General features: G+C 43.7%; 1 protein-coding gene across 1 annotated transcript in view; it reads right to left on the bottom strand.

The window, feature by feature from the left end:
- Positions 1–21,677, bottom strand: part of adgrl3.1 (adhesion G protein-coupled receptor L3.1) — a 120,529-nt gene that overhangs the window by 78,143 nt on the left and 20,709 nt on the right. The window contains exons 3-4 of the mRNA XM_062388632.1: positions 14,866–15,031; positions 7,211–7,424 (exon numbers count right to left, since the gene is read on the bottom strand). Of these exons, the coding sequence (XP_062244616.1) occupies positions 7,211–7,424; positions 14,866–15,025 (374 nt within the window). The 5' untranslated portion in view covers positions 15,026–15,031. The remainder of the gene's footprint in view (positions 1–7,210; positions 7,425–14,865; positions 15,032–21,677) is intronic.

The raw sequence follows: 21,677 nt of genomic DNA, 5'->3' as shown, positions 1-21,677 counted from the left end.
TATCTTGCAGGCAGGCAGGCAGGCAGCCAAGCAGCTACAGTTTTTAAACTCCGCCATCTCTCCCCTCCTGTGCTCTCCTCTTCCCACGGTAACCATAGCAACTTCCAAGTCGTCCGATTCCAGGACACACTCAGGGAGTCGTTCTACTGATTCCACCGAGCAGCATTCCTCTGCTGGTCTCCCTGTGTTTCTCTCAGCCATACATCCGTGTGTGCCTGTGTGTGGGTTTCTTTGTGTGACACCTCTTTCTCCAGCATTTAATCCAAGACCACCTGCTTGCACAAACTCTGAAATCCTCCTAAAAGCGAAAAGACGAGTAGCATTTCAGACAGCCGGGCTGTCTCTCCTGGTTGTTGAGAAGCAGAGGAGCGTGTAAGACACCAAAGCCGTCAAGACGATGGAGCAACGCCAAACAGAGAAGCTGTCTCGCAGGATTTAGCCTGCCTCGCATCAGAATGCAAAAGAAATGCATGTACTGTATGAGCATGAGACTGAGGGATGAGTTTGTGTCCTGGTCTGGTTTTGCACTTCAATGTCAATGTCAAAGTATCGAGTCAGTCACTTCCTACATGCCAGCACGTCGGAGCCACTGACTCACATGTTTGTCTCTGAATGTGTCAGACTTGGTGTGTGTGTATGTGGGAGCAGGAGGATGATATAGAGAGGATGTGTGTGGTGTCTAGACCGTTCTCAAACTATTCTCAGCCAGCTGCATAGCTTAGGTGCTCGGTGAAGCATGGTAACTAAGGTTAGCAGAGCTGTCGCGACAGCAGAAGAGGGTCAGACATCGGAGACTCTGACATGTGGAAATACAGAGGATTTTGAAGAACGCCATTTGTCAGTCGGGGCGGATGTATCTCAGTGTGTGAGTGAGGATACAGAGGATAATGAGGGTGAGCAAAGGGCAGCAATATAATGTGATGAACCTTTGCTCCCATTGCCATCACATATCAATAGTTTCTACATAGTGTGCTTCAGGAACCACTGTGTGTCAGAATCTGTCTTTTTTTCAATATATCATCCCTTCTAAGTTTTCTCTCAATATGCCTACATCTGCATTTGTGTGTGTGTGTGTACATATGCACGCACAGCATGCATGTGTGTAGGGCCTAATTACCGCACTGAGCTAGGGTGACAGTCGGGCCCCTAGGGTGCCGCAGGGCATCTCCTGTAACCATGGAGACTATAAGGGTGGCAGCACACGTTCATACACGCACGCGTACACCGAACACAAAAACACACACACACACATTAAGTAGGACATTTCCAGATATGACCTCATTCAGTGGGAAGCAGGAGAGTTAATGGAGGGAGAAGACAAGTGAACAGATATAAACAGATACAAATCTGTGATAAATAATATAACAAGATATAATTGTTGATATCCTGGTGAGTCCACCTCCGCAAGACCCACACAAAACACACAGCACGCACCGCCTCAACAGATTATATTGTTGTCGTAGCGACACAGGGCTGGAGTAGTGCTAAAGTCGATGTAGAGGATTTATGTAAATCGAGAGCATTCATTTATCTGTGTCTCAGTCATTATGTGTTCTGCCTCTCTTTAGTTCTCCTCCTCTGTTTACTGAGATGAATCAGAGTCAAACGGAGAAGACAGATGAAGTGCAGGTATGCCTGTATGATCTCATGCTTCACTGCTTACACATTCCTGGACTGTAGGACATGGCTAGCACCGGATCACAGTCTATGAATCAAGTGTTTTTTTTATAATTCAGAGTCAAAGGGGGAAAAAAGATTTCAGAGGTTTCTTTCCTTTCTCCCGTGTGAATGGTTCAAACATGCATGTGCACACTCGCTAACACATACAAAACACACGCCACGGCAGATACACACTAGCCTGGCGCTTTGAGGGCTGAGACTCAGTTCTAAAGAGACAGGCTGCCAGAAGAAGTTGACCGAGCCTTGGATGTGATGAGCAACTCTCTCAGTTTCTCTCTGAGTGTGTCGTTCTGTGCACGGGCAAGAGAGTTTGTGTGAGCATGCATGCATGAGCAAGCTCACATGTTCATGCATGCATCATGTGTAATTATTGGTGTGTGTGCAAACAGGGCTGGTGAATATATGTGTTTTCAAAGATTGTGCACCTTGGATCCCTGGGCCCATCAAAGGCTGGGGTTTAATACAGAGGATGCTTCTATAGCCTTCAGCCAGTGATCAGGCGGTCTTAAAATACAGACAACGTGCTGCCTCCCATAAGCCGCTGCCTTTAAGTCTGAACTCCACCTTTCCTCTGAGCAATGGAAAGTGAAAAAAGAAGTTGAATGACAAAAACAGGAAACGGCGATGAAAACTAAAACAGATGGCGAGGGAGAAAGGAAAAGTGACAGTGTGGGTGGGAAGTAGGGGGTGAGAGGCAATTTGAGAAATGAGAGGAGTGAGGAAAAACTGGAAATGGTTTGACCGAAATTGAGATATCAAAAGGGAGCGAGAGAGTGAGAGAGAGGGAGCTGATAAATAAAGCATGTTGTTATTCAACACTTCCCAAAGCAAGGGAGAGAAGGGGAGCAGAAAAAATGGGGGGGGGGGGGGGACTACTCCTTACCCTTGTCTTTCTTGTCAAAGTGATTTCCCTTTGTGTTGAGGGACTTCTTCAGGAGGGAAGGAGAAGAAAAGTGGAGAGCAGCAGAGAAGGGGGGGGGGGACAGACGGGAGGGAGAGAAAGGCAGAAGGGCAAACAAGGTGACAAGGTGGGAGAGGCTGAGCAGAGGTGTCAGGGGAAAGTCTGTCTGAAGTCCACAAGTAATTTTCTAACACGGAAGCTGTGGCAGGGGCAGCAAGCGTGTGCAGTGCCTACACATTGTGCCGAGTGTCCTCACATACGGCCTCAAGTGCCGGAATACCTGTGTGTGTGTGTTTGTGAGCAGGAGCGCCCGTGTGTGAGAGTGTGAGAGTGTGAGAGAGAGAATCAGTGCCGAAAGAGAGTGCGCGCTGAAAGGTACTCGGTTCATGAAGCACTCAAGTATCAGTGAGGGACAAGGAGTGCATTGAGAAGCATCTCCCTGGAAGCCATCAAGTCACTTTTATGTCAGTAGATCGCTGTGACTTGGAGCTGTGCCACCATTTTGGCTCGCCGCTCTCTCCCTGTGCAGAACTGAACAACCCAAATTTAAAAAAAATGCTTCTGCTTCTCTGATATAACTCACCTACCCAGGGCCAGTTTAACGTACACTCAACCTAACCACACCCCGAGCCAACATGGCTTTAAAGTATTTCAATATAAAGTCCCCATTCTAGGGTAAAGACAATTTTGATGAAACACAAAATTCAATTTCTTCCAATGGATCCATTTCACATAAATCTTACACTTTGTAGCTTCAAACCTGGTCACCTAAATGTAATGTCCAGTAATTTGTGTTTTTATACTTTATTATCTTCATAATAAATGTTTTCTTTCACAAATGTTCTTTCATTAATGTTGCATAAGTGATTTTTGCCAACCGCTGCACTGTCAAGAACTCCATAACCTTCACGGTTCATTATATAATCTTTAATAGTAAATATTGAGATTTCTAATTAGACTAGATCTAAATGAGACTGATGTTAATCAATAAATTGGCTATTCTTTCCCTTCCTTTGAAGGGTGGTGCCCTGAGAGGAATTTAACCAACTAAAGTTATAATTTAATATTAATATTTTAAATATTAATGTTTTATATTTTATTTTATTTTTAAGCATTGCTGCACAACACGTGCAATAATATTGAGACTCAATAACCGCTGTACTAACACAGCGATAAGAGCTTGGATCATGTGGACAATTTCTTAATGAGATAATACAATAACAAACCTGAAAAGAACAGAAGTTAAAACAAAGAACGCTCGGTAGCCACTTTGAAATAAGTGCTGCAGCTCAAGACCTGATAAAGCCGAGTGAGCCATTGAACTGAGGCCAGTCTATCGCTAAAACAGATTAAGCGTAACTCTCATGGCCGCAGCTTCGTTTCCCCTTCAACCCAGTGTATCCCAGTGGGGAGATAATCTGGGAAATGCAGCGATATCAGGTCCTCTCTAGGTTGCCTGAGAAGCCTTGTGAGACACTCTGGAGATATGAGGCTTTGATATCAAGACCAATTATGTGGTATGGGCACAAACACACACACACACACACACAGACACACACAAAAGCATATGCACTGACAAAGACAAACGCACACACACACACACACACACACAGACACACACACACACACACACACACACTCCCTGGCCTTGGAGAGAGGTAGAGAGAGAAAACAAAAAGAGAATGTGATACTGAGGGAACACTGGGCAGGTGGAGCATGCTCGGATTTTATCAGCCCGTTGAGCCGGGCTTGAAAGCCAAAGACGATACAGACGTAGAGGGAATGAGAGAGTGGAAACTCGACAGGCTGAAACAGACTGAAGAAGAGGGGATGAGTGAGAATATGGTGGAGGAGCGAAATTCACACACACACACACACACACGTTTACAAATGAACCCCACTGCAATTCACACAAAAGCACCCAAAAACGCCTTCAAAACACACTAATGAGTACACATTATGATTTAATGCTGTGTTCATGAATACATCTGGGTCTGGGTTTCGGGACTGAAAATATACTGTAAGTGATAAACAGTTGTTTCCTGCCTGAGTCACCTCCGCAGAGGATCCCTCCAGATTAAGTTTGGCCTCTGGCTCCGCTTATTGGAGCTTAAAGTCTGGTGTAGCCCCTGGGCAGCGTATGCGTTGTGTGGCACATGCTGCGCGGATCTGCGTGTGTATAAATTATGGATATGGGGGCCTGTCGGAGAGTGGCCACACACGCTGCGGCTGCTTGAGTGGGGGGGAGACTGGGCCAAGCCAAAGCAATCGCAATCAGAGCACCGGCACATGACGGAGACAGGTGCTATGATATGTACATAGATATGTGTGTGTGTGTGTGTGTGTGTGTGTGTGTGTGTGTGTGTGTGTGTGTGTGTGTGTGTGTGTGTGTGTGTGTACAGGCCTTTTTCACAGCAGACATTTTGACATTTCACAGTAGGGAAATCACAGACAAATAATGAAATAAACTAACTGATGGCTGAATTCCATTAGGTGTGACTCATGAATTTCATTACTGTGATGCTTCTACTGTAACATGTCAAAATGTCTGCTCGGGAAAAACTCGGCTCATGAAATGATGACACCTAACCCGCGTCTATATGAAGTCTCAATTAAGCTGCTTCCTGACATGCACTGAACTCCAGATAATCTCCTGAAACGATCCAGCCGGGGGCCTTTTGGGAGAAACTTTCCCCGATTGAGCACACGTGAGAATACAGCAGGATATTATCTGAAACATATCAACACGATCGAGTGGACCTGTCGAAAAAAAAATCAAAGACTGAAAATGAAACACGTAGAAGACACAGACGAAGATGTCAACTTGGAAAGACAACGAGTTTCAAGATGTGATGTACACACAAACGTGTTGTCTCGTTATTTCCTCTCCCCTGAAACGGAGAGTTTTCAGTTGTTGGGAACTCGTCTGATTGAAGCATCTCCTGCCGTGTTCCTCATATGTGAAAGACAAACTCCCAACAGCTTTAGCGATACACATGATTTAATGGTCTTACTGGCATCGGTGAACATTTCAAAGATTGTCATGGAATAAACCAAAGTAGACATTGTAATTTCTATTTAAAGAGAAACTCAAAGCAGATTTCCTGTGTTTTCTACCATGTATGAAAGATGACTCATGTGAGCCGAGCGCATTAATTCATCCTTGTCTGTGTCCTCATGTGTTCTGCCTCTCTTCTCTTCTCCTCCTCTGTTTCCGGAGATGAATCAAACGGAGAAGACAGATGAAGTGCAGGTATGCCTGTACGGCTTCATACCTCACCGCTCGCACATTCCTGGACTGCAGGACATGGCTAGCACCGGATCAGAGTCTATGAATCAAGACTTTTTTCTATAATTCCGAGTCAGAGGAAAATCAGAACTTCAGAGGTTCCTGCCCGTGTGGTGCAAACATGCGTGTGCCGACTCGCTAAAACACAGACACACACACACACACACATTACTGTTAGTGTTCAGATTGTCAGGAGAGGAGGCGGTCACACTGTCCAGCTGTACAGGAAGTGTTACCCGAGTAATACCATTGTCTGATAAGGTTCTGCGGTGGTTTGGTATTTGGTACAGGAAGTGAGAGAAGCAGAAATGTTGGGGGGGCGAGGGGGTGCAGGTTGTACCGGGTTTCAAAAGATTTCCCATCACCTCTCTCCTTTTTTCCCAGATTACACACAAGTCTGACAGGGCTGTGGTGTTACACAATGTTGCTATTGTATGCGGTCAACTTCGTGAAAGTGCGTTAACATGTGGGTAATGATTGACTTGTCATTTATTGTTTCAGCATAATCTTTCTCCTTCTGTTTCGGACTAAATCTCCATTCCCCCAACTTTTACTTTACAAAATGTCTCTGCCCAGAGGAGAACACACAAAGAACACCCTCAAGCAGTCGAACAAGCATTCCTGGCCAGTGGCTGGTGATGAAGTCCACATCAATGAGGCCTTCTGGGAAGTAATAATGAGCAAGGCAGATGTCTGTGAATGACGATAATGTGCTGCACTGAGCGCTAAACTTGGCTGCAAACTTGTAACTGGAGCTAGCGGCGCTCACCAAATGTAGAGAAACTGGTACATGGCCGCCATTGTTGTCGTCGCATCTGGCACACGAACACACAAAGTTGCAGTTGGCATGTGCAAAGTAAGCTGTGACTTAAAACGTGTGTGTGTGTGTGTGTGTGTGTGTGTGTGTGGAACCAAACACAGAGGGAAAATGTGGTTTCGCAATTTCTCCCCATAAGTGTGGACAGAGCGACGGATGAATCTCAAGGATGAACAGTCACCGAACAGCTGAAACTCAACGTTTACTGTCGTTACAGTGTCTCTGGGACTGAGAGAAATCTGTCCCCCCCTCTCTTCAAACAACTAAAACAATTCAGAGTGTTGCTATTTTGGCCGAAGCTCTTTATGCTGTGAGTCAACCTTGCACATTCTGCAGTAAAGCCTGCCATGGGACAGATTCAATTTCCAAAGCAACACACAGCCTTAATTAGTTTCACTGTGGTCCAATTTAGTTCCGCAGTCCTCTCACAAAGTAAGACTTGAGGTAAACTTGCGGCACGCGAGCGCCGCGGGGTTTCACACTCACATGCTTTGGTACTTGGTGCACACACACACACACTGACCTGAGGGACATGATCTTGTACGCGTCGGGCAGGTAGCACCGCGTGTTCTCCATCTGCGCGGGGTCGGAGTCGCAGATCTTGTCGTCGGTGCGGCCGTAGTTGGCGCTCTCGATCATGATGACGTCCGTGCCGGGGCAGCGCAGCTCGATGGGGTAGGACTCACAGGACAGCTCCCTGCGCACCACTGCCATGGGGACGGGGGCACGGCCATGGACTGGACACACAGACACACAAAACACACACGTTAGCCCGGTGACAGAGCTCGACATAGTGATCTGTCGCACCCCTACCCATTGAAATACGTGTATGTAAGCTTTTCTTTCAAATGTGGAGGTCTGAAATGTTCAAGCACACACAACCTGTATGTGTACCCTTGTCATATAGACTAATTATCCACACTAAAGGAAAACAATAGATCACAGGATTTTTCATAAGCGCACGTCCTCCGTTGCAAGAAAACTGCCTTGATAATTGCTGTTTTGTAGTTAGCAGCTCGAGACATGGTTTAGGTAGAGGGTAAATTGCCCAGCAGTTTCAACAGGCATTTAGTTCCCCGGAAATTATTCAAAGACGGCAATGCCTAATTATTCTCAGAGGCTGGGAATGGGATGCATACATCCACCCTGACTGTACTGGAACTGTCATTAATTCCAATGAGTTTGAAGCCACTGATGTGTCCCAGATCTTTTTAGAGCTGTTGCTTCGCTCCCTGACTTCATAATGAGTGGAACTGATGAAGCGTCTTGCATGATGAAACATCTGTCGGGGCCAAACAGCATCGGCAAGTTGCCACTGACTTCTCAACTCTGGATATCCAGTGGCATGATACTGGACGTTTTTAATCATAGGAAACAGCAGAAGCTTTTTGAAACACAATCCTCCAAAAAATATTGAAATCCAAAACAACCCACGTTGCGACCTAAAGTATGTGCAGCTTTGACAGGAAATGATCTACATCGGCAGTTATGCGAGCACAATAAGATGTTAGGTCAAACTAATCCAGATGTGACTGGTTTTACAGACAGTGGATAAGTATTTACTTTATTTGTATGATTATTGCACTATATTATTAATATTTACACTAAAAGAACAAGTGCAAATAATATGTGGATTAAATGCAGAAACAAATCTAATTTCATATGATTATAAATTAATAAGGGAATTCATTGGAGAAAACTGATTTGAGATCATCTATGTTTAGATTATATGCAACAATTCCTATAGCTAAAATAAGATCAAACAAAATAATCCCAGTCTCACAATGGGGAAAATAGCAGTCAAAGTAGAAGCATCAGTTAAAGTAATAAATAAGTAAACAAGCAATATAAACACGAGGGAATACAAACAAACATATCAAATATGATACAAAGGATCTATTACATTTATATATTGCATATATCATATCACAGTTAAATACGGAATCAACCCTAAATTAAACCGTTGGTGCTATATCTAGTAAGTAGAGTATTGTCTGAGTCCTTACAGACTGATTCACACATTCCCGTGAAACCAAACTGTCATCCCAAACAAACTTTAAACAAATAATGTTACCCATAGAGAAAATATATCAAACGATAGCTGCTCCTTTATGTTTAAATATATGTTTTTAACCACAGCACCTACATATTGTTCAATGATAGAGACGATGCTGTGGCCTGAATGTTTTTTGGGGCCGGATGTTGCCGGGGACTCTGGTTGTTGTTGTGTTGCAGTGTGGATGTTGTTATTCCCTTTCGCTCCGAGCAGCTGTCCCTCTGAGCATCGGCTATCCTCCCTTGATACTGTGGGTTATCATGAGGTTTTCACATGTGTTGTTCAGCGCTGCCAATATCTCCTGGCTGGAGCGTGACTGCAATGTCGAATTTATTGTGCTTAATTTTACATGGCTTCATATTGTGCAGCTGCTCCGTGGAGCACATCTGAGGGTTGGAGCCATATTTGGTTCCATGTACATAATATGCATGGTCCCAATTGAACAAAGGAATAAAACAAAAGTATATTAAATCTGAGGCAAAACTGGTCCAGTGAATGTCTTTTTCTTTTCTTTTCTTTTCTTTATCTTTTCTTTTCTTCTATTGTATATATTGTTTTTTTATTTTAGCTTTTTATTGAAGAACCCTCCCAAAGCCTTTCCAAACTATTTCTGAAAGCAAACACACACACGGCGAGAAGACCCTTCAAACGCAGGCCTGCACCTCCCTGAGGAGGAGGAGGCGCAGCACCTCCTTCCCCGCTCTCCTCCTCCCCGGGACCATAGCAACCCTGTGTCCTCCCTCCCCCCTGGCTCCATCATTGGCTGGAGGAGAGTCATGGTTACAGGCATGCCGCAAAGAATCTGAATGAGCTCAATGACACTCTGCCCGGGCTCAACTTAATACTGCCCTTCACTCCATCACACACACAAACCGACACACTCGGACACACACACACGCATGCAGATGCTCGCGGTGATGGCATGTGGAGGAGGAAATATTCACCGGCTATGCAGTCGACGTCGGCATGGTGCTGGTACTTGAGGGCACTCTATTGATAATGGCAGGCTCTAGCTTAGAGATAAGACTGATATATAAGTGACATTTAATGAAAATGTCCTCCCTAATGAACACACGCACACACACACACACGCACACACACACACACACAAACACACATACACATATACGTAACACCCCAGGCTGTGATTAGACCTTAAGCACATATTCAGATAGAAAGTGCAGCTTGGTAGCGGTTGAGGATTCCAGGGACCTCATGCGTTTTAGTGTGTTTGTGTGTGTCTGTGCTTGTGTGTGTGTGTGTGTGTGTGTGTGTGTGTGTGTGTGTGTGTGTGTGTGTGTACGAGGCGAGTGCTCAGGGCAGTGGGTCATTACTGCGTTGATATGAGTGTTAGTTTATAAGCTTTTCAATGGCTGCATCATGTCCGCCTTTGCGAGCGTGAATGTACATTTTGAAGAGAGGGTTAATTGAAGCGTATACTGGGATCAATACACAGTATTGTGAGGCAGCTGTCTAGACTGGCTTTAGATCAGATGTCTTAAGAGTGCTGCCTCACAGGATCCCTGCTGTGTATAAAGACGACATTTATGACACACAAACACAAACACACACACTCACACAAACACACACAAACACACACCAACACACACACAGTCCAAATGAGCGCTCTGTTTCCCAATTAAAAGCCACTCTGCCTTCATGAGGGGCAGTAAATGCTGTTACTCTCACACACCGTCCCGTCTTGTTTGTCACCTTTTAATTTATCTGTTTACATCAGCAGCCTCCTCTATTAAGCTGCACCGTGGTTAGGCTGCCTGCAAAAACCTCCACTAGCAAGTTCGGTCAAACAGACACATGATACACACACACACACTTACGCACACAAGCCAATGTTAGGCTCGCTTGTCTTTGCACACGTGCGATAAAGTGTGGGTCTAGCAAGTGCATGTTAATGTGTCTGTCATTAGTTGTGTAAGTGGTGACAGGAACTTGGCAGCCGCGGACAGTACAGACAGTCTTATTCAGACTCTCTCATTGCCTCGGGGGGGGGGGGGGGGGGGGGGCTGAAACAAAAGGATATCGATTTACACATTTGGGCCAAGAACAAGAGAGTGGCGAAAGAGGTGGATGGATGGAAGGAAGGAAGGCAAGGGAGAGGGGGAGAGGATAGAGGGGAGAGATTTAAAAGGTGATCTCTCACTTGAACTGCCAATGTGTTTGGCTGTAGAACATGGCGTCCGAAATGTGGGTCTTCTGAGAGAAAAATCGAATAAAACACTAACCCTAACCGCGTCCCTAACCCTAACCTACACTGACCCAGGTCTTACAAACTCGTAGATGGTACCAATTGAACAGGGTAACCCACATTAGAGGGGGCACAGCCTACTCCCAAGTCTCTACGACATTCAGAAACTGGTACTTTTCCCTACCAAAGGTCATAGAAGCTTGGGGATGGTACCAATCGATCGGGCGTACCCCTATTAGTGTTGACAAAACCATTTTCCAAGTCTCTACCACCTTCAAGAGAAGTTATTCAAGAATATCTCCTACGCCGATGTGCTATTACTCAAATATTTTTAAAATTACCCAAGAATACATATATTATCACCACTTTCTATTTTCTACAAACTTTGGTAACGATTTGAGCATGTTAAAAGCCCAATTGATTTGCCTGAATTTTTTTTTTTATAATAATCCCTACAATTTCAAAAGGCCCTTAAAAACCAACAACACATTTTTTAAAGAGCAAAAGAGAATAAAGCTGGTCAAATTCTGTGCTTTCCTTCTTGTTGATATATATCTATCTCATGAAAAGATCAAAAACAACAGAGAATTAAATCTTCGGAACAAGTGCTGCCTCTGTAGCCAAGTCCTGATACACTGCAGCTTTTTATCTCACTGCTTTCATTGTTATATAAAATATATATTTATATATATATATATATATATATATATATATATATATATATATATATATGTATACGTCAAATATAAATCATTTCACAGCAAACAGCGGCTTGTGGAGGCGCTGGAGCTGTGACTCAGTGTGTGATAGGAAAACCATCTGCACTACCAAGCCTTTTTTTATTGGTTAGGGAGCCTCTCCCCTCGGGATGCTTAAAAAAGCCTCCTGACTAAGAAGTGGCCTCGATAAATGAACTCTCTCACAGATCGAAGTGTGCACATGTTTTTCAAATTGTGCCCAGAGAACCGCTACAATAGGAATTGTACTTTCTTTTGAAATATATTATTCCTTGGCTGAAAATAGTCTCTATATTCTCCTCTTTGAGGTTAAGAAATTGAAATGGCCGACAGTTTATAAGATGCTGTGAATGATTTGATTTTATCTACCTACAACAAATATCTGTCTATCTGTATGTAGAACGCATTTCTTACAAACCATTCATCTTGTCAATTTCACACTGAACGTATTTTTAATGGTCTGAAGAAGTGCAGTGTCCAATTTAGTTTAATTTGTTTAGTTCAATATTAATACAATTTGAATAAACAGGTGACGAGCACTCTGTAGCAGTACAGAGTGGGGGGGGGGGGGGGTAGTGTGCTGTCAGTATGTGGACGGAAGTTAAACTTGTCTTCTTCCATGTCTTTTGATAAATTCAGCAGTGGGCAAGAACTGGTCCAAACTGGGGTTCAAAACCATCCTGGCATCAACATTCATAGTATCACTTCCTCTTTAGCAAACAGTCTTCAAAGTTAAAAACACAACGTATTTGTTTTGCAGCAATGCTTCATAAAAACCTGAATTACAGAGCTTTTAATTTGAAGATTGTTTCGATTGCTTCAAATATATATAAAACGTAAACTATAAAATCTTCATTGCAGATGAACCAGGTAGGATGATCACAACGTTTTCTAACTTGAACCTGCACAGAACTGTTTGAGGGGGAGCATCAATTAATGACAAGGATTCATTCTGAGGAAGCTCCAGAGCGTTAACACAGCACTGCTCTAGTTTAAATGAAATCATATATTTGTAATCTGGATTTATTCTCGAAGTAAAAAAGGTATCCAGAGGTAAAGATATTGGTGGCTGTTGTCTTTTCATGGTATTTGTTGACAAGGAAAACAGAGACAAACCGCAGCTTTTCCCTCTAACACGATCAAATGTCCTCATGTTTGCCAGAGTTTGTTTGTCCTCTGCACTGATGTGTCCACGATGGGATTGCGTCATTTCTCCAGCTTTCTTACAGCAGCACATTCAACAACTCCAATGTAGGTCCGGTTTTGACAGCCTCCATGCCAGAAACACACACTAAACCCAAGCAAAGATGACAAAAAAAAACAACACATTCCTGCGATTTCGGTTCAAAGATTCATGCTTCCCTATTCTCTTTTATATGTCTCCACGTAACCCTTAAATAATGACAAGACACGGCTCGGTGGAGAAGATCGAGCGCTGGCTGCTGCGAGTGTCCTCCAGCCAAACTGCCTTTGTTTCAACTAATCCTAGCTAAGTATAAACAGCGCGATTTGCATATGTCGACTTATTCTTTAGACATTGATGCAAATACCTTTGACTGAAACTCATCTCCTGGTGCTGAAGCAAAGCCCCTTGGTGTTTGTGTCTGAGTGGCTGCCTGTGCAGCACTTCCTGTTTTTTTTTTTTTTGCTGAAGTGTGTTTATGCGTTTAAGGAGGATCTCTGTCCATGTGGGTGTACAGCATGTCAGTTAATCATCTCTGTGTGCATGCACGGCAACAGCAGTCAAGTGAGCAGGTACATGCATGTGTGTGTGTGTGTGTGTGTGTTTAGTGTGTGTCTGCATGTGCGCAGCAGTTTCTCCTCACAACTCTGTGATTGACAGCAGCTATTAATAGGATTAAGTCCAAGTGGGCCTGAGCTCCCTCCAGGAGCTATAGGGCTGCGTCTGCACTGTTTGCGTGTATGTGTGTGTGTGTGTGTGTGTGTCTGTGTGTGTGACAGTAAGAGGGAGAGTGGAAGAGAGAGAGAGAGATAGTGCATGAGAGTCACAGGCAGATGCATATAAATGAATGGGTAGTAAGTTAAGTGTTTCGTTGGTTTCTTATAAATGCTCAGAGTTCGTGGGTGGAAACGTTATACAGTTACTGCTTTAATTGGTTATTGTGATTGGATAAATATCATGCCCTATTCTTTGAATGGTTATAACTCTTGTTCCTGCCTCCAGGATCCTGACTTATATTTTCAGATCGGTTTCAGAGTTTCTAAGCATCAGAAGTGCAGCAAAACACTGCTAAATATCATAAATCAAATATAACATTTGGGCAAATCTCCTCTGAAAAGTCTGTGTTGTAAACTCTGAAATAACAGACCGCAATAAGACTGCAAGTGTATATCCGAAAAGTACCAAGATAAAGATTTGCCCTTTTAAAAGCTGAAGTATCAAAGTCTCTGAACCTTTTATCCAATGTGGCAGCAGTTATAAAAATTTACCAGGTTTCAAACCTGTAAAGCGAACTGATGCACTCGGGGGAACAGGGACAGATTTGAAAGTAAAACTGTGTTGGAGAAACACTGTAAGAGGACTGCTGCAGTTTCGAAGAAGGAAAACTCAAAGAGTAAATCCTGTTTGTTTAAAAAAAAAAATTTCAGCCTATTAAAAAAATTATGCAAGTCTTCAGAATCAAGTTGCAATCATGGAAAACCGTCCTGATTAGGATTCAAGCTTTCAAACACGAGTTTGAAACAACATTTCAAGGCGTTTTGGATGCAGAATTATATTTTAACCCATAAGTCGTGGGCAATTTATATTCCATCTCTTCTCAGTGCAAACCTACTACAATAGGCCTTTGTCTCAGCATTCATTGTGACTTCTCATTGTATGAGTGGAACAGGTGTTACCACTATGCGCTGCTGTTTGAATGTCCCAGTGCGGCCCTGACAGTGAGTGATGCCTCGGAACTGAGGCAGCTCAATGGACTTCAGCCATCACTCATTTATTATTCCCACCTTGTGCTTCTCCTACGGTGACGCGTGAGAAACTAGGTGACCTCGGTGCAGCTTCACAGCCAGCACGTTACGCTAGCTGTTAATGGTCAGTGAATAAACCTGAAAAGAAAGCTCGGGCTGGCTGGGGTTCAAGCCTCTGTGACACAAAACAAACAAAAAAATGAAAAAACAGGTCTCTGGTTATTAAAAGTGTGTAGAGCGTCATATCTTACCGGAGGCGAGCGGGGCGAACAGAGTGGCGACGCAGAGCAGGCATCTGATCCACATGACGTCTGAGGGGGACCTGGGAGCTGACATGGGAGTTCTTCCTGCTGGGCCCAGACGCTCTGGTGGTGAGCTGTTTCTCTCACAGCTCAGTGTTGCTGACACCATACAGGCCTGCGAAGTAACACACACAGGGAGGAGACGCTCACTTGGGTGCCACACATCCAAACAAGTCGAAAAGCTTGATACCCGTAATGATGTAGACACACTGTACAGTATTAAAACACACGTCCACAAACAAATTATTCACGTTTCGGATACATTTCATTAGAGAGCGTTAGAAACCTTGAGCCCTTCACAATAAAAAAATTAATAAAAACACATTTCACAAGAGGTTATCAAAGAGAAAGAGCAGCAGCATTTCCCTCCAAAAAACTGCTTCTAGTATTTGATAAATATTTTCCCTCAGATCAACCTTCAGATGATCACTGGTAAAACCGCTTCGACAACAAAGTGCTCCCGCTCACGGCAAAGTTTATACAGCGAGGGAAAAGTCCCCCCCCCCCCCCCCCCCCCCGACGCTCTATTACTCTGTTTGCTTATGGCGGATTGATGTTTTAACAAACAGCACTTTACTAAGGTCAATGCAGCTTCCCGTAGATATGTGTCACAGAGGACCAGACTCTAATCAATAATCATCTTAAACGATGCTGAGAGAAGTACAGGGAGCGTGGTATGATTAAGAGCCACAGCAGTAACTCGTGGTGGATGATACCAGAGCCCGATAACAGCTGGAGCCTGACGCAACATCATTTTTTTTTTTTTTTTCCGAACATGAAGAATGTGTTGGGTAGAGCGAGACCACTATATCTCTAAGCTGATACTACTCTCTAATATGAGACAAAGTGGTATTGGCTTTTACCGATATGCACCAGTCATAGTGTAAAATATATATTACATTGTCATAAGCGTCTTTATGAAATTGGTGAAATTATTGACAATCTAAAAAAAATATTTGCATTAGTATGAGCCCTGACAAATCCATGTAGTCAGCCTGTAGTGCTGAATGAGGCTGATGAATAAACCCCACATGTAAAAACAATATTAAGTGTACTCTGTATGAATATACATGTCAATCAATGACATGTACAGTTAAATAAAGGCAATAATAGTCAGACTGATCCTTTAACAAATATATATAGATACAAACTCTTCATGATATAATTTCAGGCCACATCCTCCAGTGAGAATCAAGAGTCGTTTGTCTATCCTTCACAGTTCTGATACAGTTGGAATAATATAAGCTGATGATAGACGGAAAACATTACTGGAAACTTACGCAGAAATAAATATTTCACGAGTCACCGGACCATATGCCAGATAATCCATTTACACAAAATGTAGGACTGAATTCCAAATGTCGCCACCGAAGAAATAAAACACTGAAAACCACATTATAATGCTGCCTAATGTTTGCATAATGATGCGGCGGTCTGTGTCGGGACTCACTTCACTCGGTGACGCACATCAGCATCAAAGTGTGAAATCTATTGATGTTCTAATCTAATTGTTCATTTCATGCTCTATCTGCGATAAACAATTAATAATCCTAGATTAGTAACAGTAAGTGACAGACTGGTAAACATCATCTCTCCCTCTCTTTTTCTCTGCACTGATTAAGCTGACCTACGCTCGCCCAATGGCTCATCCATCAACTAGTTCAAATCGCTTTCTTCAAATCCTACATTGCCAGATTAATCCTTATTTAATGATGACAAAATTGAAATGTTTACACAGCCCTTGCATGTTTGCACATGATGTTCAGGTCTGGACGGTCATTGCATCATGGAGTTATCATGCAATCATCCTAGTTCGTGTCAAATAAACATCATTTTTCAAAGAGTAGTAGTTCAAAAGGTAACAGCAGCTTTATTTTGGGCCTAAATGTCCACTGATCTCAAGGGAACCCCAACCACGCCCCAAATAAGCAGCCATGTGGAGTTTGTGAATGTGTGTGTGTGTGTGAGTGTGGGTGTGTGACCGAGAGAGCCTGCAGAGATTTGCCACGGTAGATGGAGTGAAGCCGACACGCAGAGCCATGGGAAATATTTCATGTGTAACAGAGACTATTGATCAGTGTGACCATAACCGTTTTAGGCCCAGCAGAGACCAGGACAATAGTCAGCGACCTTATTCCAAGCTGTGAAGACAAATAGCAGCTTTTGGCACATTCTCTCCCTCCGACATTAACAAGGACAGTAGGGGTTGTTTTTTTTTGGTCCCCAACAAAAACTGACAGAATGACACAGACCTTTCTGTAACCACCGGAGACGTACGCCATATGCATAATGCATCCTTTGAAAATCTACGGTGGCAATAAGCCTCCTGCTGCCGACAGGGCCGATAGACAGAAACACCCAGAGGCACCCGTCCACTGCACAATCGGTATCGGTGGGAACAGACCCACACCAGAGACCAACAGCACAATCTTGTCAGGTTGTCAAAGCAAATCACTGAAAAATGAAAATCCCGTTCAAATTACTGTGATAAAAACAAAGCTATACTGATATCACCGACCTTTAATTGGAGAAGAAAATTGTATTTGCGTTGTGATAAAAATAATCTACACTGTTTCCTGTCGTCTTGTTTTTTTTATAAACAGTACATTATTCATTTGTCCCTGCATCCCTTATCTATTATCATCTGATGTTCACATCTCTATATGGGTTTTAAAATCTCACAGCACTGACCTGTGAGTGTCAGATACATCATGAAGGTGTTACACAGCTTTAGAATCAGTCATTTTTTTTATTTTCACGCGAATTCTATTTAACAAGTTATTTAAAGTCTTTATAATGACAAACTCACTCAGAATAATGAGTTCATATCTCAAAACACTGACTTAGTATCTCAAAATAACAGGTTAATGACTGACAAATGAGTTACCGTCTCAATTGAATGACTTACTAAGAGAAATAGAGACTTTGTATCTCATAATGTTGATTTAAAGGCTCATAATATCGACTTACTATGTCAAAATTTTAGAATTTTCAATCTCATAATTTTGATTTAGCTTTCATCTTATTTTTCTTCCACTGGCAGAACATTGGCTTCCACAAACCAGGCAGGGCTCTAGCTGGGATGTGTCTCTCAATGTTCTGTTCAATCAAACGCCGATCACACCGTTGGCAAACTTTTGAACCAAGAGGGATGTTCACGTCTCTTAATAAAAGGCAGTGCAGCTGATTCCATCGGAGAGGGATTTCTGATCCGCTAACGATCGCCGACAAACCCCTACTGGCGCCAAAGGGATAGAATCACAATAGACTCCCGTGCATTATTCTTGCCCCTGCTTAAACAACTCAACATGCTGCCCTCCATTTTTGATTGATTGGCCCCTAACTCGGGTGAACGCGGGCAATCTGACCAGCTGTGCTCGGCGAGACACGGGAGGCACACACTGACATATGGCCGGACGCCACCAGCCACGGCATTCCACTGTTCCATAATTCAGAAGCTATTCCATCACACACATGCTCCAGCCCCCCCACCACCCCCCCCCTAACCTCAGCCATCCGTTAATTAACCCTCTCGTCTCCGCCACCCTCACGATGCCTTCACAGGACAACAGTTGCGTGGCGGCCTCGAGGCAGGGTTCACTCAAACTCAAATCACTCCACTTGTGTTCATAATTCAGCAGGGCCGCATCCTCCCATATGTTCCGATAATGACATAAAAAACATGTTCCATCGACAATGCATAGACAATGGCCCAAAGCAACCCCCCCCCCCCCCGCCCCTCGTTTCTATATAATGTTTTCTCTCATTATCTTAATGTGTTGATTGGTTAATGCATTCCGAATAAACAGGCTGTAATGGCGCTAATTATCAGAACATATGTGGTGTGTTTACACCCCCGTCTCCGCCAGTCGATCGCGCACGTAAGATTTGGCAAACATCACACGCCCCATCTGAATCCACTCACTGTTCACAATGATGAAATAATCAAGTTATATATTTGAAATGAACTCCGCACTCCCCACCGCGAGATGGTTGCATCTCAGCGGAGGCCCCGGCTGGCAGATAAGCAGCATCTGCATGAACACCGAGCAAAACATCAGCTAATAAGCAGGATCAGACCAAAACAAATAGCCGTCCCCCGGATCCGAGCGCTTTGATTTACCTGCTGTTTCCACCCGTCTCTGCCCCAGTTATATCTGCTCAGGAGACACCGAGTAATTATTCCAGAAATATAAAAAACATATATACTTCTTTTTTGATGCTGTTGTTTTCAGGTTATTTGGCCACCAGAGTTTAGGATATAAAGTTTACAATATATGCGACAAAAAAGAGTTCTGATTTGAATAAGAAGAGTGTGATCTTATTCAATTTACCAGGTTCTCTATAGGAACCTACTGTTTACTGTGCCACTGAGACAATCTGCTCCTGGATAGAGCTGCATGCAGAACTGACTGGGTCTCCATGTCCTTTATTTTCCTGCCCTGAATCTTTATTTCCTACAGGGTCAGATTTAACGGAGATGTTGCCGGGGCCACTACACTCACAGACTTTACTGCATGCATCCATGAACTAATTGATGATGGGCTGATTCTGTGCACTGAGGCAGCCTGACCCTGTGACTGTGTGTGTGTGTGTGTGTGTGTGTGTGTGTGCACGCTTGTGTGCGTGTGTGTGTGTGTACAGTCCCTTAACGAGAGTCCTGACTGTCACAGCAGTCCTCATTTGGGGATCCTGTCTTTCACTAATGAGTGCTGACCACACTGAGCTACCTTGGCAATGCATGTCACGCACAGGCACACACACATACAAACGTGCACGCGCATGTCCCACACACAAACCCACACACATACACATGCTCATCACTAGGAGACCAGATGCCCTACTCCCTCAGCCTCAAACATGGATGCATTTGAGAGTCTGAAATGCATCCATGTTACAGCTGTCCACATAGTCGATTGCAGTGTAGCTAAAAAAATAAAACATAAAAATAAAATGTGGGATTTTGTTGTCCATCCACATGTTGTCCCTAATTAGAGAGGAAGCAAACAAGAGTGATGCAGTTTTGACAGTTTGGAAAGGAAACACGCGCATAGTGAGTAAAACCCTCAATCTGAGGAAATTATTGGTTCAAATATTTGTTGACAAAATAAAGTCATAGGAGGGATTTGATGTGTCCGTCCAAAACTAATAATAACACACTGACACATATCTTCCACAAGTGTTCTACTGTGCAAATACTATACGTTTAGTGGTACCGATCCATGGAATCAGAGGAAGCTTGGCAGCGTATACATTCTTCTTCTCCCTCAGCCATTTCCTTCTTTTAGTTTTTCTTCACCTTTTCTTTTTTTTCCTCCTCCCTAGTCTCTTCACTTGTTCCTTCCTTGCTCTGCTGGAGAGAAGTCTGAGCGGAACAAAGCTCAGGGGGCCATGCACCATGTTCAGTAAAATGGCATGTGTCTGCCAAGCTACGGTAAATTACCTCCAGTTGGCTTGCTAGGTTAGGTTTAACCACCATGGACCATTCTTGTGTGTGTGTGTGTGTGTGTGTGTGTGTATGTGTGTGTGTGTGTTCATGTGTGAGAATTTGCGAGTGTGTGTGTGTGTGTGTGTGCATGTGCACGATTGTTTGAGTTAGTGGTTGCGTTTGTGAAGGAGAAGTTTTGAGGTTTTGTGAGTGACAGAGTGAGTGGGTTTGGGTGGCGTGGCAAATTATCCTCAGCACAGGTAGATAGGCTGGGAGAATTTTGATTAGCGTGACAACACACACACACACAGACAAACACACACAAACACACACTTTCAGGAAGCTAACTTGGCCGTGTAGAGCTGGAGAGATGGCTTATCAGGACAGGACCTGCTGGGAGTTATGACTTATAATGAGAGACATGTAGATGCACATGCAGACACGCACAACAAAAAATCATAGCGACTATGCACAATACAAATAAAGACACCCATCTGAAACATGCAAACACACACTCAAACCACAGCGAGTGATTTAGAAAAGAAAGCCCACCCTGATCATTTCCCTGTGCTGATGAGGCCTAAGATACTGATGAGCTGTGAGTGGGCCCTCGGTGTGGCCGGGGGGGGCTCGGGGAAAACATACTGTCGGCTCACAGCAACGTTATTGTCTTGACATGTCGGCCACAACATGTATCCGTGCTGTTGCATGTGCTGGGTGTTTTGGGGAAAGCTTCACATACAAGTCCGCTCGGACCAGATTAAAATCACAATTAATAGCGAGTCAATGTCACATGTTTGTTCCTGGCCAAACCTTAACTCAACAAGACAAACAGTCATGTCAGCTTGTGTCTCTCATTTTCAGTCTATACATTTGGCTGGTGTAGCCTGATGTAGCGGTGCTCCCACTGGCTGTTTCTAACATGTGCCGTTCATACGCACAGGCGAGTGCACACACATGTGTGTGGGAGCAGGGGGGTGAGGGGCTGCTTCCCTGTAGGAATGTGCACAATTGTCATTGTGCCCTGAAGACGAGTGGCCTGGCAGGCAATTTATTTCATACAGGGCTGGTTGTAAATCCTTTGTGGGGCTTCACGGCAAATAACTGCAGAGTGCCGGAGTGTAGCCTTAAAGGTATAGGTCACCCCCACATGTGACATGCTTTGGTCATTGTGCTTTCAATTTGAAGTCATCTGAAAAAAGAATTGGCATTAGCACTATCTATCCATACTGTAAAGGTTAATCTATATAATCAAACTCGTTTTTTATTTATTTTTTTACTCATGTGACACTTATTTGACATTTATTCAAAGTCTTCCTTCTGTTAACGGGTT

Source organism: Platichthys flesus, chromosome 5 (assembly GCF_949316205.1).
Source record: "Platichthys flesus chromosome 5, fPlaFle2.1, whole genome shotgun sequence".
Lineage (NCBI taxonomy): Eukaryota > Metazoa > Chordata > Actinopteri > Pleuronectiformes > Pleuronectidae > Platichthys > Platichthys flesus.
Note: the sequence above shows the minus strand (reverse complement) of the source record. Positions and strands in the feature narration are given on the sequence as shown.